The sequence below is a fragment of the Barbatula barbatula genome, assembly GCF_947034865.1.
Source record: "Barbatula barbatula genome assembly, chromosome: 21".
NCBI lineage: Eukaryota > Metazoa > Chordata > Actinopteri > Cypriniformes > Nemacheilidae > Barbatula > Barbatula barbatula.
The window spans coordinates 15975963-16002262 of record NC_136784.1 but is presented as its reverse complement, the minus strand read 5'-3'; the positions used below and the strand labels follow the sequence as shown (position 1 = coordinate 16002262).

The following is a 26300-nucleotide window of genomic DNA, read 5'->3' as shown; positions in this document are numbered from 1 at the left end:
TTTGTTCATTGAGATTGATGCATTGATCAGATGCTTGTTTGAGTGAGATTACATTTTAAGAGACCGTTAACCCCCAAAATATGGTCCTAACTCAGCCTCATGTCATTCAACATCTATACATGTTCTTCTATGAAACATGAACAAAGATATTGTGAGATTTCTGTACAATGGGTGTAAAAGGGAGCCAATGTTGTTTGGTTAATTTCTTTGAAATATCTGTTGTGTTCTGCAGAAGAAAGATCATACTAAAATACTGTGAAGAGAAAATAAAAACCATTTAATCTTTGTCACTTTATCAACACACACTAACATGGTCTGTTCTAATGTTTTCACATTCCCTTAACTTGAACGGTTTCTTTTGCTGTGCCGCTTAAGCTTAATATCTGTGAGAAACCACTGCTGAAATGGTACCGGTTTCTACGAAAGGGAGTTCCTGTGTCTTTAAAACCAGATTGTACCTTTTCAAATATGACATTTTCAATAAACACTTTTTCCAGACTTTTTTATTAATATCATAGTCCTTTAACATAGTTACAATCTGTTTATGAAAATAAGTCAGTAGAAAGAATTCTTTTAAAAAGTCTAACAAGTCAAGTCCTCCGTTTGTACAGTCCCGCTTTCTGCAGCTTTGTGCATTGATATCATGAGATAAAAATTTGCAGACGAAGTTTGTTTCCATCTGTAAAGTCCAAGGTTCCACTCTGAGGATCCACAGCCATCAAACAGGACAGAGCGTCAATCTTTATTTATGATGGGCACAGGAAATGTCGACATGAAAGATAAAAGGCTTTAACCTGAAGTTTCTAATGTTTCAATTCCAAAATGAACTTCCAAATACAGTAAAATCCATTTAAGATTCCTATACTTCACATTACCATCTATAATCTTGGTTTGTGGGTAATCCATCTCAGAAGTACGTTACTGTGAATTTTATGGATGGGCCGTTGTATTAAGTGACGCAGAGAAGCCCTACGCTTTAAGGCAGTCTGTCTCTTATGTGTGCCAGTCTGGATTTAGTTTCTCCAGGCTTAGCCGCCCCCGCTGCGCCCATCCTTACACTTAACCAAACCCTCAGGCTTAAAATAGCGCAAGAGTCCAGTGGTTAGAGAATTGAAGGGGCTTGTCTCTCAGGCTCCAGCCAGTGGCATTCGAGTCCATAGATGCGCCCCTACAATAGCAGTGTGTCTGGGCAAACTGCCCTCGAGTGGCAGGTGAATGATTGGCAGGTAAGTCTCCAATGTCGCACAATTGCAGAGGGGGCGTGATGCTGGGGCGTGGTTGGCGTGGAGACCAGGGCTCGTCCTCTCAATCACTGTCAGAACCCACTGCAGATGAGCCTTTCCGTTTCCTTTTGGATGCTTTGGGCTTGGAATCCTCTTCCTCCTGGAGACAAAGACAAACAGATGTTTAAAACAGATGACAAGTATGTGAGAAAAAAGCAAAGAGTGAAGGCCTTCACGATGTCAAAATGAATAGCTCATGCGGTTGTTGTGGATTTACCGAAGCGGTGCTGGATGCACTCTCCTCCTCATTGCATGGCTGTGGAGCTGCGCCCTTGCGGGATCGTGGCGAGGACGCTGGGGCTTTGCGGCGAGATTTGGGAGGTTTGGTGGAATCTTCATAGTCCTCAGCCAATGAGAAAAGATCACTGAACCTGGCCGAAAAAATAAATAATCAACACATAGTTAGTCAATCGAAAATTGTAATTTGAAACATTAATTAAGGGGTCATATGACGCGAATACGTGTTTTTCTGTGTCTTTGGTGTGTCATAAGTTGCCCATGCAGGTAAAATTGCTAAACTTTTGTGTTGGAAAAAAAAGCATTCTATCTAAAAGTGAATGCTCACACAGACATGCCTCAAACGCCTCGTGTAACCACACCACATCCCCACAAATCTACGTCAGTTTGTGGTATGACTTGACTAAGACCACCCAAAAGTATACGCAAGTAAGGTGGGCGTACCTGTCAGTACAATTGCTTTGGAACCTGATGTTCCATATATGGTAAGAGGCGTTACATTTCCATCACACGCATGCAGTATTCGACCAATTCCTACGCACTGGTTAAGGAGCGATGAGCTTTGTAAAAAATCTGCACGTTTCAGAGAGGCGGGGCAAAGAGGAGATACAAACAAGCACGGTATGTGGAAAATACAACGTTTTTGAACCTTAAATCGTGTATACACTTTACATTACATCTAAAACAAATGATGATAATCGTTTTACCTGTGTCATATGACCCCTTTAAAATGGATTTAAAACATTTCTTTAAAATGTTCTTCTTAAAGTCACTTTGGATAATCCTACATTTTTGTATTTTTATAATTCAAGACTGTGGTCCAAGTTAACAAGCTTTGTTCAATTTTTTTATTGGTTAAATATTTGCCAAATTAACAGACAAAGGATGACCATTAGTAAAAATTCAGATGGAGATATGAGGTTTCTGCAAACAGCAACAAAACGAAAATGCTTTACAAAGCACTAAAATCACATACCTCATTTTGTGAGCCTCATCACAACTGGCCTGTACATGCTGCAGGGCTTGCAATATGGGCGTCTGGGAAAAAACTGATACACCAGAAAAAAACACTTCAGTGATCTTTCTATCAACTAATGTAAATGGTAAACTAGACAACCAGGCTGTTGCTATTTCAAGAAACATGACCAGAAGAGGAACTCACAGTTGTTCTTGGTGTTGCTGAGGTTGAGTCTCAAGCTGTCTAAATGTTCCAGCATCTGCTCAAGAGTCAGCTGAGCCAGTTTACTGCTTGAACTTCTCAAACTACAAAAGATGAACACAAACATATTCAAGACGACACTAAAGTTTTACTTTTGGCTGTGTTGCTATTTATACGTTTAAATATAAACAACAAAAAAAGGACAGGAAGAGATGGGAAGAAGTGAAGGTAATGCCAGTCGCATTTATGGATAAAAAACATTACTCAAAGCAAAATTTCACTTTCAAAATGACAATCATGTCATCATTTACACACCCTCTTGTCATTTCAAACCTGTATGACTTTCTTTCTTCTCCAGAACACAGAAGATATTTTGAAAAACGTTGGGAACCATTGGTCCACATTGACTGACATGTTCCTCACTGCCGAACACAAGATCCAGATCCAACTCCTCCCACTTTATTTAACTAGCCGCAATTTTGGAGAGTTAAGTTGGACGGTGACGTTTGCTCTTATCTCAGTGTAGTCATAACTAAGTGTACGCCTGTAAGTAGACCTGTCGCGATCTTAATATATGGAAACGATATATTGCGATTGATTTTTAAAATAATTATTATATTATTCTTTAAATAAAAGTCAATGTCACCAAAATGTAACTATTGCGCTGCGTCGTCTGCTCTCTGTGGCGGATGCGGGGCTTCATGCAGCGCGTCTATCCACACACACACAGGAGCCGGAGTCAGCGGAAAGCAACAGGTGAAGAGAAGTGAAGCCACTGCGTTGTGAAGTGTGTTATGGCAACTACAGACAGTTAGGAAGAACGAGTCCCAATGGATTTGGTTTTTAAGCTGCAATCTTCAGCTCCGGTGTGGAAACATTTTGGCTTTAAGCCGAATGAGAGAGGAGAGCCAATTAACGTGAACGAGACGGTATGTCGACTTTGTTTAAAAAAAAAAGTGGCGACGAAAAGAGGCAACACAACTAACCTAAAATATAACCATCATATCCATTTTTCTAACCTGGCAACAACAACTTCAGGTCTTCCAGTTATCTGTTGCAGATGCCTTTTCCCATCAGTGCAAATACAAACATGACAGATAGCTTAACTGGGTATTTCTTTCTCTGAATCTGCATGACAATTAAAAATTAATTTGCAGATATGGCCTGCTGTGAGACACTTAAAAAGTCTAAACATTTAACTTTGTTTTGTTCTAGTTTTTGTTAACTGCCCTGCACTTTTTTTAACAAGGGTGTATTTATTATTATATATTTAGATTTTCTTTAATTAATATTTTTAGACAATGTCTAAATATTCTTTAGAATAAAATGTTCTTTGGAAGAGTACTTGCATTTGGATGCTATTATATTGTAATACTGTCATTATATAATCAGTAACATTAAACTGTCTTAAAATGGCAATAATATCGCTTATCGCAATTCATCGCACAACAAAAAGTAGTTATCGCGACAGGCCTACCTGTAAGTAATGATCAGTGATGTTGAACCTTACCATAAAACCTAATAAAAGATAATCTTATTAAAAATGCGTTAATAAATCAAGTTTGTCTTCGGCAAGTTTGTTTTTCCATCAAAAGAATAACTTCAGTTCCGACTACATGCGGAAATTGTACGGCAACAACACGATTATGACGCAAAACTGCTCCAGAAATCTGTCGACCAATGAAGGCGCAGCGGGAGGAGACTGGATCCAGTGTCGACCAATCACAATGCAATATCGACTGGATCTGGTCCAACCATGCCCCCTGATCTCGCGTTCATAACTGACTTGCATTGGTTATGTGTCCATGCAACAGAAGTCAATGTGAACCGAAAGTTTTTGCATACCAACATTTTTCAAAATATCTACTTTTGTGTTTTGCAGTAAAGAGAAGGTCATACAGGTTTAAACTGACAACAGGTTGAGTAAATGATGACAGAATGTTCATTTTGAAGGTGAACCACTCGGTTCAATTTGAGGATACTGAATATAAAGGGTGTATAGTGGAAGAACAGTTTTGTAATAACCTTTGTCGTTTGCGAGGCATGTTGTTGTTCTTGATGAGTAGTGCTTTGACGTGTTCTCCCAGCAGATCGTCTTGTTTAGCAGCCCAGTGGCGCAGGATACTGGTGGTGAACTGGTCCTCTTGGTGATAGGGTCGGCTGAGAACCATCTTCACCATCTCCTCACTGGGCCTGGACGCAAAACAATATATTCAGCAGCTGACAGTAGCAATCAAAAGTAACCACTATTTGTATAAAACAAGGACTTACTTTTCTCTGCGTAACTGAAGGAGCAAACAGGATAGAGCCTCTGGATGCTCTGTGAGCAGAGAGAAGGATTATGGGAAATGTGAGAGATATAAAATAAGTGTGTGTGAGTGTGTCTATATACACTGCCGCTCACCCTTGTGTTTGAGGTGCTGTAAAATGGGTGTAATGGTCTCAAGGGGTATGCTGTGTGCCAGGAAAAGCTGCCATGTGCTGTACTGCTCGAATGTCTCCCAGTCCAGAGACTGAACTGTAACACACGCGCCAACGACAAGATCAGATTCACAAAGTCTACACGGTTACAAGAGAATGTGTGTCGCTTCAACTTACTGAGAATGTTGAGGACTGAGTCTTTGCGGAACATCACCAGATTGCCCATCATCACATGACACATCAGCTCCTGAAGCTATTAGGGGAAGCGAGAGAGAAAATGGTGACTGGAAATGACAATGATTTGTCAAGAGGACAGTGACTCTGAATCGAATCAATTTAGTTGAAACCTGTGCAGAGTCGATGACAGCTACTATCATGTTCAGGAGCTCTCCGCTCCGCAGGGTCTCATCTGGAAACTGAAAACAGACACGATATTAAGAAGATGACCAAAGACGTTTGAATGCAAGTCAGTTCTCTCTTAGTCATGCTTGGAAGTCTTGTGTAGCCAGGAGTCTGGACTGTAATGTCTGTCTGACATTTAAAGCAACCAATCACAGTTAGTTTTGTTTAGCATCATGTTTGGGGCGGGGAAATGTGCTCTATGCATAATATGTTTGGTATGATGATGTTTTGAGAATGGGTGCGTTACCTCGGAATAGATGGACGGCGTGAGGTAGCACAGCAGCCTCACGTCATCCTCCTGACAGGCCTTCATGTCCATCATCAGGCAGGTGTGCAGGTCACCCAGAGCCGTAGCTTGAGCAAATGACTCGTACAGATTCATCTTCCCAGCGGCTGCTTTGCTGCGGGAGTGAAAAACACAGCGAGTTATGTAAACTGAGCCTTTCAGAGCATCGCGGTCAATAACAGCAAACTTAGTTTCCAGCATCAAGTCTTCCTTTCACAATACAAACAAAATGGCAGCCTTTCATTTTGGAGTTGTTACAGTTAAGCAGACCGGGATTTCCTACCAATGAGATTTTACTGCAACAAAATGTCTCGTACAAGACCTCACACAAGTTAACATGAACAAAGATTCATCCCTTGATGTTTCGCACCATCCTGGTAAGCAAACCGTGTGAAATAAGATAAGATTCTGGATTAAGCACTGAATGTTTGACTTATACCTGGCTTTGAGGTAGAAGAGAAGATGATAACCGATTTTAGGTTGTTTCTGGTAGAGCTCAGCGAGCAGGTCCAGCAGGACAGAGAAGCCGCTGTTATCTTCCTGCATTTGACACAAGTTCCTGAAGATCAGACACACCGGCTTACACACAGATTCCTCCAGTGACCTAAAACGCACACATAAAATGGTTGAACAGCATAGCAGCGAGAACAAATCGATATATTTTAACATTTTATTAATAAGGAAAGTGATGGAAAAGGGATGGGGAGAGAAGAGGGAACTGACTTTAAGCCATGTAGCTCCAAGGCAAATACATTTCTAATCAATATAGATCGACTGATACAGATTGATTCTTACTCTTCTGTGATCTCCTCGGGTAACACTTCTCCTCTAAAGTGACTCTTGAACAGCTCAGCCATACAGGAGGCTAGCGTGGACATCTGCTCCGAGTCAAAATCCTCCTAAAATAATCAATCGCAAAAAGTGTGTCAGCTGTCAGTTTGAAATGACTGACTAAATGTTTCATTCGAGCAAAGCTTACCTCTAAAATAAGGTCCACTATTTCCTGCATGACCTCACAATGGGTCTCTGTGTCACTGAGAGAGATAGAGAAATGGAGTGAGACTCGCATTTACGTGCATGAAATCCACCTATTGGTATCAATCATGTGACTCCAAACGCACCTTCCTTTCTGCAGCTGCAAAACACGTTCTTTCAGTGCCTCGTCTAATTGGTCCACGAAAGGTGTGATGTCAGCGGGTTCCTCGATATAAGTCTCTTTGAGTTGGTGGAACCTGAACTCACGTTTTTTACCTTGGGACAAACAGGAAAAATTAAGACCAGCACTGCAAACAATTCAAATAAAAATGTTTTATCAGAAATTGATTGAAATAAAGCTAAAAGTATCTTAGCCTTACCTTTGTTGTTCAGCTCCTCCTCATCGTCACTGAAGGTAGCATCTGTGTTGTCATAGCAACCATCTTCCTTATCAAGCACATGATTGTCCATTTCCAACGGAGCAGATTCCTCCATTTTTACTACACAACGTAGGGAAGAAATGTCCAACGACAAAGACACCAACTTTACGTTATGGCTACATCGCAATTCACATACACCTTTACTCTGTGACGACTTAAACAAGACTAAAGCCATGGTCACACTTGACTTTCCATTCCATGTGAATGCGTCAGACCGGAAACGCAAAGTCATGTTCAGCTGCGTAGCAAAGTTCAAGTTTGGTGAACTCTGACTTGCGTATTCGGCTCACGTGAGACCAATGGAAGATCACAACGTTACTGGGTGACCTCTCTGTACAGAAATGTACAAGAAGGAGGAATCGCTCTTGCCCATTTTATTATTTTGAAAAAGAAAGTAGACCATACAGGCCCTTTGCAATACTTTTTTCAATGTGCTATGAATTGGGGATAATCTATCACATTGTGATGTGATTGGCTATTGAATGCAGTGTGTGGAGCAATGACCTTCTGTGGGCGGGGATGGGGAACTGCAGAACTCTGGGAAGCGTTCTCTCAGCATGGATCGCAGCTCGCGGTCCAGTTTAGGGTTGTCAAACAGTGGTGCTAGGTTACTGAAAGACAGAGAGATGTAGGAGGTTGTCAAGACATCACATAAGCATAGACACACACATACACACACTGTCTGGATGAGGGAGAAACTCACGCCAGAACTCTCTTTTCCATGATGAAGGTAAGAGAGTTGAAGACGCCCTGCCGCACTTGACCCTCAAGAGGTGGGAAAAAGTTTGTGATGATCTGAATCAAAACGAGATACAGGTTATATATATATATATATATATATATATATATATAATGTGTACAGATGAACTGATATCAAAAAGACATAGAAAAAAGTCACAAGTCTTAAATAAGTCAAATTTGTTGTTTTAAGTGTATTAATACAAAAGTAAGCAATTTCTGTGAAACAAAGTTAATATGTGAAATACCCGACACATGAAGTCCAGTAATGTTGCTGTAATAGCAGGATGGGGCTTCATGGAGTGATGCATCACCAATATAGCAGGCTCTGAAATAAAAGATGAATAAACAAGCAATAAAAATTAATTAGAAATGGAAAAGGAGTGAAGTGAGAGGCAATCTATGTTTATCAAGTTAACTTAAGGGACAGATCACCCCAAAATGAACATTCGGTCATAATTTACTCACCCTCAAACATGTATGACATCCTTTGTTCGGCAGGACACAAAAGAAGATATTTTGAAGAATGTTGGTAAAAGAAAATCGTTGGTTCCCATTGACTTTTTTTTGTGTCCATACAATAGAAGTGAATGGGGACCAACGGTTTTTGGTTACATTCTTCAAAATATCTATCTTTTGTGTCCTGCAGAAGAAACAATGTCAAACAGGTTGCAATGACAAGAGAGTGAGTAAATGATGGCAGGATGTTCATTTTAAAGGTGAACTATTCCTTTAAAGGGCATTACAAGTTAGCAATATTTTATATCAATATTGGTGTTCATTACAAGTTAGCATTATTGGAACCAATGACCTTCTCATGCTAACAAAACACTCTACCACTCTTAAGCTTCAGGAACACGTACCAATGTTCATAATGCTGTCTTTCTCTGGGTTGAAGAACAGCCAGTCGTAGAACAAGGCCAGTTTGGCATTGGATGCAGCAACATTAGACTAGAGAGAGATAGAGAGATAGATAGAGAGAGATAGATAGAGATAGAGAGAGATAGATAGAGATAGAGAGAGATAGATAGAGATAGAGATAGATAGAGATATATAGAGAGAGAGAGAGAGAGAGAGAGAGAGAGAGAGAGAGAGAGAGAGAGAGAGAGAGAGAGAGAGAATTAACAGAGACACTCATACTTCTGAAAAGAAGTTTTTAAATATTTCTATTTACCGTGCAGGTAGTCAGCAACCAACCAATAATGGCCCAGCGTGGCAGAATGTCAGAGCTCAGCACCTCATTGGATGGATGAACCACACCGCATATATAACGAATGAGGTCGCAGCGCAGTGATTGGCTCTCGGCTGTGGACAGATACTGCCTCTGAAACCAGTCTTGATAGCGCTTCTGCTGTCCAAAGCGAACCTGCAGCCAGAAAAAAGCACTTCATGTGTGTCCACGGATTTAACCACCAAGATGTGGTGTTGTGTTAGTGTGTGTTTACCCGTGACGTCATGAACAGCAGCTTGGTCTCCATGTCGGGCGTGAGGCGGCAGGCCAGAAATTTGCGCGAAGTTCTTGATGTGAGGAGCTGAAGGATGCCTGCAAACAACAAAAACACACTTTATGTATTTTAACACAAACACAACATTGGGTTAGACTTCTGTGAAAACTAAACCAGCACCTGTGAACTGTGGGCTTAGAGTCTGGGGATTGTGCAGAAGGTCTCGCCAGAGTAACTCCATCTCAGGGATACGAGCCACATTCTGTAACAGCCTGATCAGATCCCTCCCGATAATAAAACACTCCATGAACTGTAGAAACACAAAAGCGCAAAAGGTCAGGGGTTCAATTCCCAGGGAACACACATACTGACAAAATGTATAAACATGAAAGGTCTGTAAGTTGCTTTGGATAAAAGTGTAACCGATGGTAAATTTCTTTACAATAATGTTGGGCTTAGTTCGGTTGAACACAGAAAGATGTTCGGAAAAATGTTCCCTACTGACATTTCTGGGACGTCATTGGCTACCACAGTAGAAAAAATGAAAATGGTAGTCAAAGCTTTCCTCAATTCTTCAAACGACCTAATTTTGTGAAAATGATACAATAAAAAAAACGGATACAATCATTTTTTCTATCATGGTAGTCAAGGATGTCCCATAACTGTCAGTTTCTAACATTTTTCCAAATATCTGTCTTTGTGTTCTTCAGACCAAAGAAACTTACACAGGTTTGGAACAAGTAAGAGTAAACGATGACAGAATGTTTGGCTGGAGTATCCCTTCAAGAAAGCAATCCAGGAAAAATATTGAGTTCATGTTGTCTGTAAATCTCAATGATTCTAACATCACGTTGAAGAGATGAGCAGACCCTGCATCTGTTAATAATCACAACCTCAAGGGCTCTCTCAGGAACTGCTGACCTATATAGTCAACACAGTCCTGCTGCAGTGCCCTTGAGCAAGACACTTAACCTCAGCTTGCTCCGGGGGGATTGTTCTTGAATAAAAAGGTTATGTTGAGTGAATAGCAACTGTACATAGCTATTTAAACTCATTAAACTCATGATCTCATTGTAAAGTATATGGCTTACAAAAAAGCAGAGAAATCCATTCAACCACATTATTTAATCACATTTTTTGTTAAAATGTCCAATGTGTATTTTTGTGGATGATCTATTATTGACAGAAGTGCAATATAATAAACATTACTATGTCTTCAGAGGTGTATAAAAATCCTTATTATGGTTGAATTATCTTAGAAATAACTCATTCTATCTATATACATTGCCATGTTGTTTCTACAGTAGCCCTAAACGGACAAACTGCTCTACAGAACGCATTTTGTAAAAGGAGTAAAAACGTGACGACATCTCAGTCCTGTGTCAGCCACTTTAGGGCTTCGAAAGGGAGGGTTGCGGTGAGCCGTTGGTTGCAATTCGCAACCTCACCACTAGATGCCGCTAGATTTCATACATACTACTCCACCTCTGATATACTGCCCTCCCCTATCCGACACCTTTTATATACAGACAACTCCACGCAATAAAATCAAGTCTCCCCCCCTTAACCACATTCCAATCTCCAAAACATGTTGAATAAGAAGCGCTGGGTGGCATCCTCACCCCCTTTCCCCAATATAACTCACCTTCTCTCTGAGCAGCCCCATGCAGAAGTCCACCTCTCTCTGTCTGAAGAGCAACAGGCTGGGCGTCCCATGATCCACTATGAGCCTCAGGTACGTGTACACAGACATGGCAATCAGCATGCCGCTTTTCAGCACCCACTCCCTGTACATCGCACAAAAAAAACGCATTCTGAAGAAGCATCCTATTAAATCACTTCTGCATTTCCACAGTGCAACACACGCATGCTGTTATGATTCATAAAGCCTCTCACCTCTGCTCCACTAAGATCTCCAACACGCTCTCTGCTAGCCAAATATTTTTGTTGGAGATATCGCCTCCTGCAGACAGATGTAGGTTAGAAACACAGTAAAACAATACGCTACATATTAATTTTGTTCACCGCCAGCCCCTGTGTGTGTGTGTGTGTGTGTGTGTTTGAGTGCATAAACACACCAGCGATCTGTTTCATGAGCGTCATAAGGACCCCATCTGCTCCGATGACTCCGCTCTTCACCAGCTCTTTGACCAACCACACCAGCTGCCCAAAACAACCATTTCTTTCATTACAATCATCAATGTCAAGGTCACAGGTTCGACACCCAGATGACACACATGCTGATAAAATGTACAGTATACTGTGGTCTTTACTTTAAGTGGTATTGCATAATGCATAAAAATGAAGATCAGACCTGTGTGCGGCAGTTGTCCTGGAGTTTAAGAAACTTCTCCATCAGGATCTGGTTGATTTTCATTAATACCACATTCATCCCATCCCGATTCACCAGAGTCAGGTCCCTGTAGCACTGCGGGACAAAACGTTACATAGAGTTATAGCAGCAGATATTTGTCAAGTGTCTGCTGTGATGTCCATGTGTGTGCGAAGCAGGGCCAATACCCTCTGTGCCTGCGAAGTCTCTGTGAGAAGAATTGCGAAGAGACCCAGACACACCTCTTCATGCTGCTGCGGACCCTTGCACACCTACACACGAACCAGAATCATGTTATGCAACATAACATTTACAATAGTTCCTATTGAGAATGTCGTCATTTTAAAATGCAATTTGCAGCCCATTTATATTTCCTAGAGATAGTCTTAAAATGAAACCCTCAGAAAACGTTGCAAGCTATATTCGAACCGACACTGCCCATTTTAGCACTACAGCTCGATGTGTGCTCATCGTGTCATTCTTGATTCAATAAAATAGATACATTAGGGATTATTGACTTACTATTTTTCCTGAGAGAACAGGATATTTTTGCATAAAAGGGCAAAAAAATATTTTTCTAAATCTGGATGCAACTCACACACTCGCATATAGTGGTGAGGTCATGTGACATCAATACAGCATACCATATAGTTTCGGACATTAAAGTGATAGTTCACCCAAAAATGAAAACTCTGTCCTCATTTACTCACGCTCTGGTCATTTCAAACCTGCATGACACAGAAGATATTTAAAGAAAGTTGGTAATCGAACAGCACTGGTCCCCATTCACGTCTAATGTGTGGACACAAAACCAATGCAAGTGAATTCTTCAAAATATCTTCTTTTGTGTTCTGCAGAAAAAGGAAAGCTTTGAAATGACAAGAGGGTGAGTAAATGATGACAGAATTTTTATGTTTGGGTGAACTATCAGCATTGCATAGAATTAAAATATTTTCATTATTAATATTAGAAACGTATATAGCATATAACCCAACTATTGTTTATATCACCGTGCAGCGCTTTACACATCAGAAACTGGGTTAACATTGAAATAAAATGTGTTCATTTATCTTCATTAAGTAGTAACGCAACCGACGTTGTAATATAATGTGAATATACTCATTGCCCCAACAACAGTTCATTTACATGCTAAACAGCACTGATGTTATTGTGGATGTTTCATAGAGGTGAGACTTGCAAACACTCACGTGAGCCGTGAGGGCATCATTGGCCTCTCGCTCTGACAGCCCATTGGTTATAGACGTGGTGATGCTCATACACCTCTCCAGGCGCTGAAACACATAATGGTTGAGCAGATTGTGAATATGCAGAAGATACATCAAGCCCCAGAAATCAATACTGCAGATCACACAATGTTGCTTCAAACATAGATCTTGAGGGTCACTGACATCATCAGCTACATTACATGACAACATCATGAAATGTGGTCAACTGCACGTGTCAACTCAGCACTCATTTGTTTATATGGCTGCCAATGAAATGTGTCAATGGGCACAATCATCTTATTTTATGATGCTGCCATGTTAAAAGTAAGCGAGATGTGCAAGTACCATGTCTGAAGTGCACCTGCTCAAGTCTGATAAGGTGTCAACTTCTCTATTCTGCACATCCTATTGTTATTTTCTGACTTTGTCCCTGCTTTTCATTTGAAAAGGCGCGTTAAGGAGGAGGAAACGACACGTATGCGTCTCAGACTGATGGGAATGCGTCGATCCCTACCTCCTCCAGCTCATCTTTGGCGTCCAGGCAGGTGGACACCAGAAGGCGACCCTGTGCTTTACCCTTAGCCGGCGAGGGCTCCATCTCCTCCCGCCTCGCTGTGCCCACACACTCGGGACCTCACGGAGGTTTAGGGCGATGTTTCAACCCTGCTCTCACTGTTTACGTGGGTCTGTGGGGCTTATGTAAGAGCTAACCCTCTCTCCGCCCAGTCCTAGGCGCCTACAGTGTGTTTGCGACTCTTTATTCGCCACCTTCGCGCGACCACTCCAGTGTTTTCGACAGTGTCCGACTGTAACAATTCAACTTCCGCAGGGCATGGTGGCCTAGCGGAAGTATTCCGAACGCTGAGGCGAGGGCGGAGCAAAGAGACCGATTTATACCAATCGCAAGCTGCGTATTTTGAGTGACGCGACACAGGACCAATTGCGGAAAGGAAGCGGCCTGGGAGAGTCGCTGAACAAAAAGAAGCCCGTGTACTTGAGTGCGGTCTCTTTGTAAACATGTTAAAACTTAAACGGCACAGTAAAATATTAATAATGTGCTGTGAAAAAGATGAATATATTATTTATTTAGTTTAAAGTGCGTTTAAAGCAGAGCATTTAGCAAAGTCGTCTATTTTTTTAACGTTTTAAATATATATTTGACAATTTGGTTATTATGTTTTACAAAATGTCAACATATTTATAATTAAATACAAGCAGTTTGACTCAAAAGAAATAGAGAAAAGGAAATATTTTCATATCAATATTTCAACAATTATAGGCTACACAATCCATATATTTATATTTAAATCTATTATACCATCTGTATCATTTGTAAGTAAACTAATATGCAAAAAATCGCAATGGTCCTAAAACCATTAAAACGCAAAAAAGGCGTCAAATGTAATGTAATAATGTAATAATTTCCATAATATTCATAGTATATTGCATTCCAATTTATATCAATCAAACTGCAGTAGAGTTGTTTTGATTAAGTAATAAAAAAGCTATCACAATAAAAACACGATAACATAATAAAAAAGTGATTTTTGATCAAATTATCTGTTTTTGCAAATAAACTCCTCATATATTTCTGCTCCTATACGTTCTCTATTGTTTCCTTACATTGCACACTTTCCCTTTATATTCCCTTTATATTAATATAATCAAAATTATCAATTCTTTCAGGTATTTCTTGCCACTGTGATCTTTTTCAGAGGCTTCCAGAATATATAGCGGTTACCAACTTTACCTGTGTAGTTGTGTTTCTGTGGTTCAGTTGGCAGACCATTGAGCTTCCAGTACAAAAGTTGTCCTTCGATGTCCAGGGAACTGATGAAACGTATGTAGCTTGAATGCATCAAGTCACTGCAAATGTATTGACGTGTTTTAATTGAAAAACTTGCATGCCTGTTATAAATTGGTCTTGCATGCCTGTTAAAAATTTGAGTGTTTGACGTTATTTTATAAGTTTGTTTAGTTTAGCATCTTAACTTCAAAGATTGGGGTGGAAATACATATGAAAAGTAGTATTTTACCTCATTTGCATTAAAAGTCAGACAAATACAGAAATGTATATATCATACACTTGTGTACATACCGTGTGCATTGCTGAATTAACACAATAATTAGTTAAAACGACTCTTTTTAAGTTATTGTTTATTTGACATAATCTGTCCCGCCCTCCCTAATATAACAAAAACACAATCTTCATAAAATTCATTTAAAGACTTTGTAGTAATATATACCATTATCACCCACAGACCCACCTCTTCAAAACACACATAAGACAATCAAACAAAAAAGCAAATAAAGCACGTGACAGTCAAGATCTCATAAAACACGCTGTCATTCATCATTGCTACAGTTTGGATGACAGTTTCGCACTGCTGTGGACGAAGCAAAACAACTCATTGATTTACATCTGAGCCAAACATACATTCATGGTTATTAGCAAATGTAGAGCAACTTTAATTCTAAAGTTTTACTGTAAAACATCAGAAGACTGTTGTAAACAAAAAAAATTGACTGTTTACACTCAGGATAAAGTGTACGCAGCGATCCGCATTGGAAATGGATCCAAAAGTTTGGATAGTACAAAAATGTAACAGGCATCCAAGTCAGATTCGGACCCGTCTGAGACCTGATGACACAGAAGGTGTCATGGAAAGAATGCTTGTTATGTCATGTCGCACATGAGGTGTCACTGCATTCTATCACTCGGCTATGTTTTTTTTCCAGTGCACTAGGGAAGCGATGAAAGATGGAATTCAGAACCTGACATTTGTTTTCATACTGCTTGGTATTTGCTCATGACGATTTGACAAAACTTGAACCACTTGTCAAAAACCGGACTGCATGATGTAGTTACAGAAATGGTGGGAAAACGGAAGCTAACTGGCCTCACACTTCCTCTCTTGTTTATGACAAACGCAGCCAACATGTGTGTTCACACGCCTTATAAAGAACAACATGAAATCAAAACTTATTTATTTTATTTCCGTGATGGTATACATTCAGTTATGTTTATTTGTTTTTGTGGTGTGGTCATCTTTATTTCCTGTTGACTATTATTATCATTATATGAAGCATCAACAACATTCTTCCAAATTTCTCTCTTTATGTTCGACGGTAGTATAAAAAGAACAAGTTGTTCGGAACAACTCGAGGTCGGGTAATTCAGAATTTTTGGGTGGACTATCCCTTTAAATCTATTTGACATTTTATTAATACTGTTCATGTGGTTCCTCTGATGGCTGTGGATCCAGACTGGCAGATCTTTCACCTGTCTCCCCGAAGAGCAATTGAGAACATTTTGCATGGCTGAAAAACAAAAGAAACTACAGCACTGTGTCTCTGTATGATCCGAAACATAAACAACAAAGCCAAATACAGAACAAAACTACTCCTGGCGACTGGCTTACACAACTCCTACCATCATACCAACGGTAACAACACACCTAAATACAAAACACTTACAAAACCCGTAAGACACAAGACAGGTACGATCCTGTCCGCAATAATTCATCTTCAGTCGCCAGTCTTCTCAAATGACTCAAGTGGAGTTTTGTCTTGTGTGTTTATACTTGGCAAGATCAGTCCTAGTGTTAATTCCCATGAGTGGAAAACCTAAAGCTTAAAGTGAAGATGGAAAAGACCCGTGTTAGAGGTCCACTCGATCCTCCCTGAGACCCGTCTTTCATCTTCTCTCATTTCACCTTTTGTCTTTACAGAGGGCCGATGTGTCTCCCCATTGTTTCAATACTCGGTTCAGATGTTTTGTTCTCTCCTCTCGAGGGAGCTTTGCACTTGTTATTCAGTTTATCAGTCATTGTTGGAGGTAATCTCTCCGAGTAGCCAGTATGTCCTCATCCTTCCTTTGCCCTTCATCTCCACATCACCCCTGAGCTCCAGCTGGAAGCAGTTTAATTCCTCTAGTACGGCCTGTGTGGCCTCTGACACGTGGATCTTTAAGGCTGATGAAAGAAGTATAGACATCACAGCTATTTTATCAAATGATCAAAGTGATTTTTTACCTGTAGAATTATATTACATACATTTCATTGATTATCTATGAATGCTAGATACATAAACCATAAAGTCACCTTCTCCGTTGGATTCCATACGTGAAGCTGTGTTGACCGTATCACCAAACAAACAATACCGTGGCATCTTCAGACCAACCACTCCTGCACACACGGGACCTAAACCCAACACACACACATGACCGTCAGTCGAGACTCCCTGTGAGTCAGCCAACATCACGCAGAGAGGTACAGGTGGGGCTCTGTGCTTTCATTCTATGAAATATTTTGAATCACATGACCAATGATTCTCACCGCTGTGGATGCCGATGCGCAGGCGTAGCTGCTGGTCGGGGCGATGACGGATTCGAAAGGAGTGAACCGCTTCCAGCAGAGCCAGAGACATGCGGGCGATCTCACGGGCGTGCAGTTTACCGTTCCTCACGGGGAGACCCGACACCACCATGTATGCGTCACCGATGGTCTCCACCTGGAGGCGCCACATGAACACATTTTAGAAACACCAGCAGAGGTGGAAAATAAAAGCTCAGCTATTTATAGCGATCCATCCCTGATGGGTCATTTCTGTTTTGGTGTAGTACCTCAAACTTAAACATAAATAATCCTATATTTCTAGACACTATAATATGTGCTGGTTACGCAAGTATTTACATAACTGCGTAACAGAATTAAAACTAACAGGATGGAAATAAAAAGCATACGTTAGCCATTGCTATGAGGACTGAAAGCTAACTTGAGGTTGTAATGATTTACAATTCACCCACCTTCATGTTCATTTACTTGTCATACTGTGAGAAAATGTATATAATTGACATCTTTAAAGGAATGGTTTACCAAGAGATGTCTTGCGAAGCAAAACAACACCTTTGTAAGCAGAGAAGTGGACAGTACTTTTGACAAATATTGTTACTCTCAAAGTAATTTTTAAGGATCAAAATATTTACATTTTGAACAAATTACTTTACTACGTTATAATGCATGTCGTACCATTTCAAATTATTTTTACTATTTAGTTTATCTTTTTACTTAAGTACATTGCAAAAGTAGTTCTTTGTTACTTTTACTCAAGTATTTTCCCTCAAAAACTTTACTTGAGTTACAAGTATTTTTTAAGTATGTTACACGAAAGAAGATATTTAGAAGAATTTAGGAAAACAAACAGTTCTGGGGCACCCTTGAATACCATTTAAATTGTTTCTACTGTGGTAGTCTACGGAAGCCGTGAAGTGCCAAACAAAACGTCAAATCGCAAAACGCAACACCAAATCTGAAAACACATTAACAAACCATAAAGCACAACAACAAATCCGGAAACAAAATAACAAATCAGAAAACACAATGACAAGTCAGAAAACACAACGACAAATCCGGAAACAAAATAACAAATCAGAAAACACAACGACAAGTCAGAAAACACAACGACAATTCGGTCAAACCGGAAAAGGTAGGTCTTTTGTGTGACCGGGTAGTTACTGCTGATTGGACGGAACCCCTGTCAATCAAGATAAACAGTCAGGTGTGTTTTTTCATAGAAAATAATGGAGTTTGTTCAGCACTACTTTCAAGAAGGACATTCATATGGCGTGATTCTAGATATGCTTCTAAACATATCATGATATTAAGATCAGCTTGCGCTCTATTGAAAGACACCTCAATAATGCAGGTTTATTCAGACGAAAAAACGATTCCCTATTAATCGATGTCATGAATGCTTTCAGAGCAGATGCAAAACACCAAATTTGAACCCGCAATAAGGATAATACATTATATATTTGTGTACACTGACGCCAGCTACTTCTTGTTATTCTGTGCCGCTAGCTACAGAACAGTACTTCCTGTTTATCTTGATTGACAGGGGTTCCTTCCAATCAGCAGTAACTACCCCGGTCACACAAAAGACCTACCTTTTCCGGTTTGACCGAATTGTCGTTGTGTTTTCTGACTTGTCGTTGTGTTTTCTGATTTGTTATTTTGTTTCCGGATTTGTCGTTGTGTTTTCTGACTTGTCATTGTGTTTTCTGATTTGTTATTTTGTTTCCGGATTTGTCGTTGTGTTTTCTGACTTGTCATTGTGTTTTCTGATTTGTTATTTTGTTTCCGGATTTGTCGTTGTGTTTTCTGACTTGTCGTTGTGTTTTCTGATTTGTTATTTTGTTTCCGGATTTGTCGTTGTGTTTTCTGACTTGTCGTTGTGTTTTCTGATTTGTTATTTTGTTTCCGGATTTGTTGTTGTGCTTTATGGTTTGTTAATGTGTTTTCAGATTTGGTGTTGCGTTTTGCGATTTGTTGTTTTGTTTGGCACTTTACGGCTTCCGTAGGTAGTCAATGATGTCCCAGAACTGAAAATTATTAACATTCTGCCAAATATCTTTGAGAAATGTATACAGGTTTGGAACAACCTTTGGACTAAGGTTTAGGACTATCCTTTATAACTTAATCCAAGAACCAAATGAGCACCCGTTGAGTACTATGTAAGAAGATCAAATAATGACATTTTAATATAAAATCAGTTAATAAAGTAAAACATCTATGATGGCACAAGGCTGAGGAAATGTACATGCCGTATTTGGGTGAACTATTCCTTAAAAAACTGTGATGTTCATATTTTATCCAATGTATTACAATATGATACAGTATAATGAGAACATGGAAATGTTCTTCATTACACCCGGGACTGCCCTTACCTTGTAGACGTCGAAATTGTCGATGATCGCATCAAAGCAAGTGTACAGATCATTGAGTAGCGTCACCACCTGTTATAAGAGCAAATCAATGCATAATCTGTTTCAACTCGATTCATGGCATTTAAATCATCTGCACTATTAGCTTCTGTTCATATTCGTGAATCTCTTGTGTTTGGTAAATGAGCCTTGCAGAGCGAGGAGGGGTCTCTGACCTGCATCGGCGTGCTCTCGGCTGATAATGCAGTGAAGCCCACGATGTCACTGAAGTAGATAGTGACCGAGTCAAAGGCTTCAGCCTGGACCATCTCACCTCGCTTGAGCTGCTCCGCCACTGAGCTGGAACAAAACACACAGAGAATCTGAGAAGAAGCCTGGCTGAACCCTCGTTCCCATGAAGAAACACGGCAATGATTCACACCGGGAAATCCGGTGTTGTTATATGTGAATTAATACATGCAGGTGGTTTGCTTCAATGAACCGACTTCGAAAGTGAATCATTAGGTTTGAGATGTTCCCATGATTGATAGTCACAAAGAAAGCAGAAGCTTTTGCATGTTAGATTCAAACCAAAAAGTTGTTTCGCATGAACAAATTCGTTATTTTCATGTAGGCGCATGTCATGATCCTGTCCGTCTTGTCAGGAGTTTTCTAGTTCTGTGGACAGGGTCGTGACAACATCATGTATTTTGTGCTTGTTTTGTTCGGTGCGGAAGCACATGGCCTTTGTTGTCACTTTGCCAACACTTTGCCTCGGCCAATCCCCTTGTTTCCCCGTAATCTCGTGTTTCATTCCCTCCACCTGCCCAGTGTTATTATCCCTCGTTTGTTTTCCCCATTTATGGCCCTTGTGTTTTCTGTCCTGTGCCGGTTTGTTGCAGTGCTTTGCAACGTTTGCTATAGTTCATCCAGTCTTGTCTTGTTGTGTTAAGTGGATCTTTTATTCATGTCTTTTGGACTCTATTTGTTTTGCCCCCTCGTGGGAAGTATTTGCTTTGTATCCTGTTTATCTGCTGTTTGTCCCCGTCTTGGGATTTTTGTTTTGTTGAAAGTATTGTGTTGCTACCTCCGATGTCTGCATCGGGGTTCACTGTCAAAATCATGACAAACGCACAGCAAGCACGCTCAAAAAAGGGAGCCACGCTGTCACGATCCTATTTCTAGGCATGTCGGGGCCACTTTTCAGAATGGCGCGCGCAAAATGTTAAGTCAAGTTTCACCTTTTGTGGGCCATAGAAAAGCTCAGTGAAGATGGAGACACACGTGATCACAGCATAAACACATTTTTTTGTGCATATAATCCATATATTATTTACGAATGTTTATTGGGTTTTCAACAAGAACACTATACAACTTGGCACATATCAAAATCACATAAACAAAAAATAAAGTAGAAGATTACAGTACATATATCCTTTATTTATACCTTCCAAAGGCTTTGGAAGAAAGGAGAAAGTAGCACCGTTCACGTTTTCCACCCAGTTTTAGATGCGAAATGTGAACGTCCCCTTAAGGATGTCTAAACTGGACATGACCGGACGCGTCATGACGCGCGAACGTGCCACATCCAGTGGACAACATTTTTTAGGGGTTCTAATGCCTTCTATTGTCTTTTGTCGTGTCGTGTCCCGTGTAGACACGGTGTTATAATCACACATTTTTTGAGTCATAATGTACAAATGTGTACAAAATAGTATGTTATGGTCAGTATTGGACTCACTGCGGAAGAATCTGATAGAGCAGAGTTTCAGCTTTACGTTTCTCCTCGTGATATGCCTGCGTCCTCTCCTCCACCAGCTCCTCCAGGTTATTGGCATACTGCTCCATACGGGACAGGAGGTTATCCAGGATGTTGGAACCGTAGCCACTGAAGAGGAAAACAAAGACGGGACTGTCAACATGACACTTAGCGTCAGATCATTGCTGAGTGCAGCTAATGTTCAAAATCATGTATCAATTTAAGACAGTTTTAACCGTTCGATAGAGGTCATGGGTTCAAATCCCAAATAATCACAATTCTGAGCTGAGGATGATTTTCTACAGTATACACATTACTTTAATTTTAACCCAAAATCTTGATGAGAAGTTATTGTCCACATTAATTGTCATCAAATCAATTGCATGTGAGATGATTTGTATGGGTGTGTCAGGTACCGGTTGTTCTTGCGGAGCAGAACTTTAATCTGGTTGAAATCAGGCCTCTCGTTGACATCTTCTGCCCAGCATCGCTGCATCAGCTGACCAATCTCATCACTGTGGCTCTGGGGACACAGCAGCGGACGCAGGTACGGCCACCCACCCTCCGCCACACGCTCGATGATTTCTTAAAGTTTAAGAGAGGAAAATACAAATGAACGAATATAAAATTATGAAACAAAAATGACAAGGTAGGGTTTAAAACTATTTCAACCTAGACATTTTAAGGAACGATTGAAATCAAATTCAAACCCAGTTTTTAGTTTAATATGTGACTTTTGGATTCAAGTCTGGAAGATTGTCAAATCTGACTCCCATAGTATTTATTTTCCCTACAATGGTGGGTGAGATCTGACATTCTTCCAAATTTCTTCCTGTGTGTTCAAAAAAATGTATACGGGTTTGGAACAATCTAAGGCTGAGGAACTGATGACAGCATTTTCATTTTTGGATGAACTGTCCCTTTAAGTTTGACTTGTGTTCTCACTCTTTTAGAGCCAGACAGCTGCATCTCTCTCTGACACATACAGCATCATACGCATAGAGCATAGCATCAGTCCTGCTGGAAACACTGACAGCTATCAGATTCATCAATGCTGATGACTTCACAAGTATGATGGGAAGAGAGCAGAAATGTGCGAAAACGAAGAGCAAAAGAGACGACAGTGTCATTCGCGGGTTTCGAGCAGATCTTGGACTTGACGCAAGTCTTCAAAGCAATCGACATGAGCGATGATGAAGCGAGACACGTCTATTCTGTGACCTTCTTGTCTCACTGTCACATGGCGTCTCACCGCACAAGAGTATTTTTTCACCTATATTCAAAGCTTTTGTATATTCGGGGTATGAGCATAACTGTGATAAAATAATGCTTATAACCCCCCATTGATTACCATCGTAGGAAAAATTAAATGGTTGTCAAAAGTCCCCAAGAACTGTTTGCCGTCCTACATTCTTCAAAATATCTTCCTTTAATAAAGTATTTTTCCTACTATGGGAGTCAATGGGGGACAAGATCTGTTTGGTTACAAGCATTCTTCCAAATATCTTTCTCTGTGTTCAGAACAAAGAAATACAGATTTGGACTCGAAGGTGAACAAAGGATGACAGGATTGACATTTTTGGGTGAAGTATCCCTTTAAGTGAGTTAGGTGGCTTTTAAATGCCTTAAGTGTTAAATAAAAGAGGTCAAGATAACAAGACATTTTCACCTGTAACACAATCCCTGTAACATACTGACAGTCTTGACTTATTCCTTTACTTGTCTACTTCATTGTGTCTAGTTGATCTTTATTTGAATTTGTCTTCCCACATTCTGCTCCAGTATGCTGTGTCTGTGTGTCTCCTGCTCGCGGTGCGACCTGATAATGACTGGATCTCTGGTATTCTCTCATTATACTGTCTCTGACTCCCTGTGTTCTCATTGCGAGCTGGCACAGCTCCAGACACGACTCATGTTGTGTGTCTCTCTGTAAAGTCAGCTGTGTGTGTCTGAGTGTAAGGGATCGGTTGACATTACAAGTTCATTCAAGTGCAACCTGTAACTTTTTCTATTGTATCTCTTCAACATACAGCTGCAGGTTACTTTACATACTTATTTTTGCAATCAAATGACGTGACATTTTCGTCAGAATTGTACCCGACAGCTCAAATGACTTATTATTATTAAACGCTTACTGTTACAGTACATATAGGACAAACCCCGTGTAGGTTCTCCCTCAATGGCAGATTTTTGTTCCTTTTGGTTTTGTTTTCCATCAAAAAGCTACGGATCGTACCATTTAACTTTTTGGTGAAGTGTGGATGCGGTTCGATGCGTCATGACAACCACATTGTTCGTAATGGTTTGTGTTGACTTTTGTTGTGTTGCGTCACACCGCATGTGCGATGTAGTGTGGGCGTTTGGAATATTATCTTGATAATTTTATTAAAAGTCCCACAGAAAAGTGATTTGTTATAGCATAATTTGCATTGTAAAACATTTTATTGAACGCATGTGTGATTCGCATCAAACCATTGAACGAGAAAGCACTCTCATCTACATAATGAGTTAACAAGTTCTGAGCTCGCAACGCTGCAGTATTCATACATTTACACATATAGGCACATTTACTTTGGGAGCATAAATTAAATAATCTCTTCCACGGTCGCTCCAACAGAGTCGATCTAGAACAGGAGCAGTTGACCCTACAAGAGACGCACGCACCAATATACTGTACATGGGAGCTAGTCGTGGTCAGGATAACTGATGTCAGCTTTCCTGTAGATCAGTGATAAGAGCATGCACAAGGTTGTGGGTTCGATCCCAGTGGATTGCACATACTTAAAAACAAATGTGTAGTATAAGTCGCTTTGGATAAAAGTGTCTGTCAACTGTAAAATGTAAATGTCAAACCTGGAACGATTCATCTTTAAAAGCAGCATTTCTGTAGTCTAACGTAAAAACGTGATATTCCCGAGCTGGGTTGGCAGAAAAAACATAATACGTTTTGGTAAAATAAAGTTTCTATTAATATTTTACGGCCAATTTGTAATTTTGCGACCTACCAGTAAATCTGATAAGCCTCTGGGATTCCATTTGTCAGACAAAAAACATGTTTTGCTCAAGTGTTTTTTCTTTAATTGCTAATCCGACCTTTTTACACCACAGACTCAACAAAATGAAGCATTGCTTGGTATTGGTTGCCCAAAATTGTTATTATCTATTGTGCACTTAAATTTAACATCTGACAGCTAATCCGCTGCACGCGTTCTATCAAAGTTATCAAAATGTATTTGTTCTGACACAGTTAAACTCTGAATTCTTATTTCAGTCATATTTAATTACCATTAGCGAAAAAAACTGGGTTGAAGATGTCATAAAATGTCACTTTAAAAGTACAGTTTTTTACAGTTCAACCTAAAGCATCACTGTCAGCTTTCAGAAGAACACAGCCTTGCTTTAATCTCATGGACCCGTTTTATGGTGTTTTTGGTCATTGATGGAGCACGAAGACTGCGGTCTCTATTCACTATCACTGGATGAAAAAGAACAGCTTGGAGATTATGTTGGAAAGCATGAAGGACTGAAAAATATGTGAATTTTTGAGTGAATTGTTTTGACAACTTAGTCAATACCGATTTGTGTGACCGCTTACCTTTGGGGCTGAGACAAGGTCCCTCCAGATAAAAGACACCCTTCAGTAGGGCGAGTTCCTGCAAGACGATGCCAAAGCTATAAACGTCGCCCTTCTGTGTTCCGCATGCGGGCGGGTTCTCATCGCGAATAAGCTCAGGAGCCGTCCACATCTTACCTACAAGCACAGGCGATGATGTTATATCAAAACCCTCACGTAATCCACATATCTCTGCGTGGTCTTACATCCGCAGAACTCACTTGCGTAGAAGGCGTGCGTGTCTTCCAAGAACCTCTCCTTGCAGAAACTTTCCAGACCGTAATCTGTGATCTTCAGTACAAAGCGGCTGTCTACCACGCAGTTGGAAGACTTCAGGTTGCCGTGGGAGACGATGACACTGTTGTGAAGGAACGCCATTCCCTGAGCGGTAAAAGTTGATACTCTTACAAAGACATATGACAGCGTGCGTCATATCTACGCACGACAATCAACACGAATATTAATTACGGACTTGTTTGCCACTGCTGTCGACATCATCTTTCTTTCTTTCCCAATCTATACTTGACATCAAAAGCTTCACTTCTGAAAGTCATCTTGACAGTGTTACAATGTGACAGAGAAAAATGTTTTGTTGTATCAAAAACAACCGGAAACACATCAGCATGGCATCATGGGAAAAACTGGATCTAGATTTGCTTACAATGTGAGAAGGTTTGATAAGACGCTCTCACCTTAACAATGTCATTGATCAGAGAATAGCGGAACATCCAGTCCAGAGTGATCCCTTCACTCTCCATGAGATCCTACAGGTCACACAAACAAACACATCAAAATAAATATTCTTATAAATAGACAAAACATGTTTACAGAACAATGGCACGAAATCACTTACTCAATTTACAAAAAATAAAACGTGATATTGATGTTTGTTTTTTGTTACAGTGGCATTGAAATTGTGTCTAGCTATTGGTATGAAAAAGATCATATATTTTGTTATCAAAATATCAACATTAATATATAATTTTTTTTAAAGATTTATTTTGGGGCGTTTTTGCCTAGAGAGGACAGGAAGTGAAGTGGGCGAGACAGAGGGGGTGGGATCGGGAAAGGACCTCGAGACGGGATTTAAACTCGGGTCGCCCGGAGCGCAACAGCGCTATATGTCAGAGCACTAACCACAGGGCCATCGGCTCCAACAACATTTATATATTCTATGTTTTTTATGTATCAATCTGTAAGCCTTAAAGATGTATATAAGCTAGTGCTCTTCAAATATTGACCAAATTTGTCATCACCCATAGGGTGGTGAAGAGCATTTTT

At 40.1% G+C, this 26300-nt stretch overlaps 2 protein-coding genes across 2 annotated transcripts in view; both read right to left on the bottom strand.

Moving 5' to 3' along the window:
- Positions 1 to 258: 258 nt before the first annotated feature.
- ints3 (integrator complex subunit 3) lies at positions 259 to 13809 on the bottom strand. Its single transcript, XM_079484829.1, has 29 exons — positions 13459 to 13809; positions 12927 to 13010; positions 11907 to 11990; positions 11701 to 11814; positions 11465 to 11549; positions 11283 to 11349; positions 11032 to 11173; positions 9567 to 9696; positions 9387 to 9484; positions 9116 to 9307; positions 8805 to 8892; positions 8190 to 8269; positions 7907 to 7998; positions 7708 to 7814; positions 7144 to 7263; positions 6910 to 7039; positions 6768 to 6822; positions 6584 to 6687; positions 6228 to 6392; positions 5750 to 5903; positions 5448 to 5516; positions 5278 to 5353; positions 5084 to 5197; positions 4951 to 4999; positions 4705 to 4872; positions 2683 to 2783; positions 2497 to 2569; positions 1501 to 1654; positions 259 to 1383 (listed from the first exon to the last, which is right to left on the bottom strand). Exons 1-29 carry the CDS (start codon positions 13540 to 13542, stop codon positions 1306 to 1308), a joined length of 3057 nt encoding a protein of 1018 aa, XP_079340955.1. The 5' UTR covers positions 13543 to 13809; the 3' UTR covers positions 259 to 1305.
- Positions 13810 to 15076: 1267 nt separating this feature from the next.
- npr1a (natriuretic peptide receptor 1a) overlaps positions 15077 to 26300 on the bottom strand; it is a 66406-nt gene continuing 55182 nt past the window's right edge. The window contains exons 13-22 of the mRNA XM_079484072.1: positions 25712 to 25783; positions 25241 to 25400; positions 25002 to 25157; positions 21823 to 21991; positions 21389 to 21535; positions 19884 to 20007; positions 19672 to 19740; positions 17282 to 17456; positions 17048 to 17146; positions 15077 to 16918 (exon numbers count right to left, since the gene is read on the bottom strand). Coding sequence (XP_079340198.1) covers positions 16767 to 16918; positions 17048 to 17146; positions 17282 to 17456; positions 19672 to 19740; positions 19884 to 20007; positions 21389 to 21535; positions 21823 to 21991; positions 25002 to 25157; positions 25241 to 25400; positions 25712 to 25783 — 1323 coding nt within the window. The 3' untranslated portion in view covers positions 15077 to 16766. The remainder of the gene's footprint in view (positions 16919 to 17047; positions 17147 to 17281; positions 17457 to 19671; positions 19741 to 19883; positions 20008 to 21388; positions 21536 to 21822; positions 21992 to 25001; positions 25158 to 25240; positions 25401 to 25711; positions 25784 to 26300) is intronic.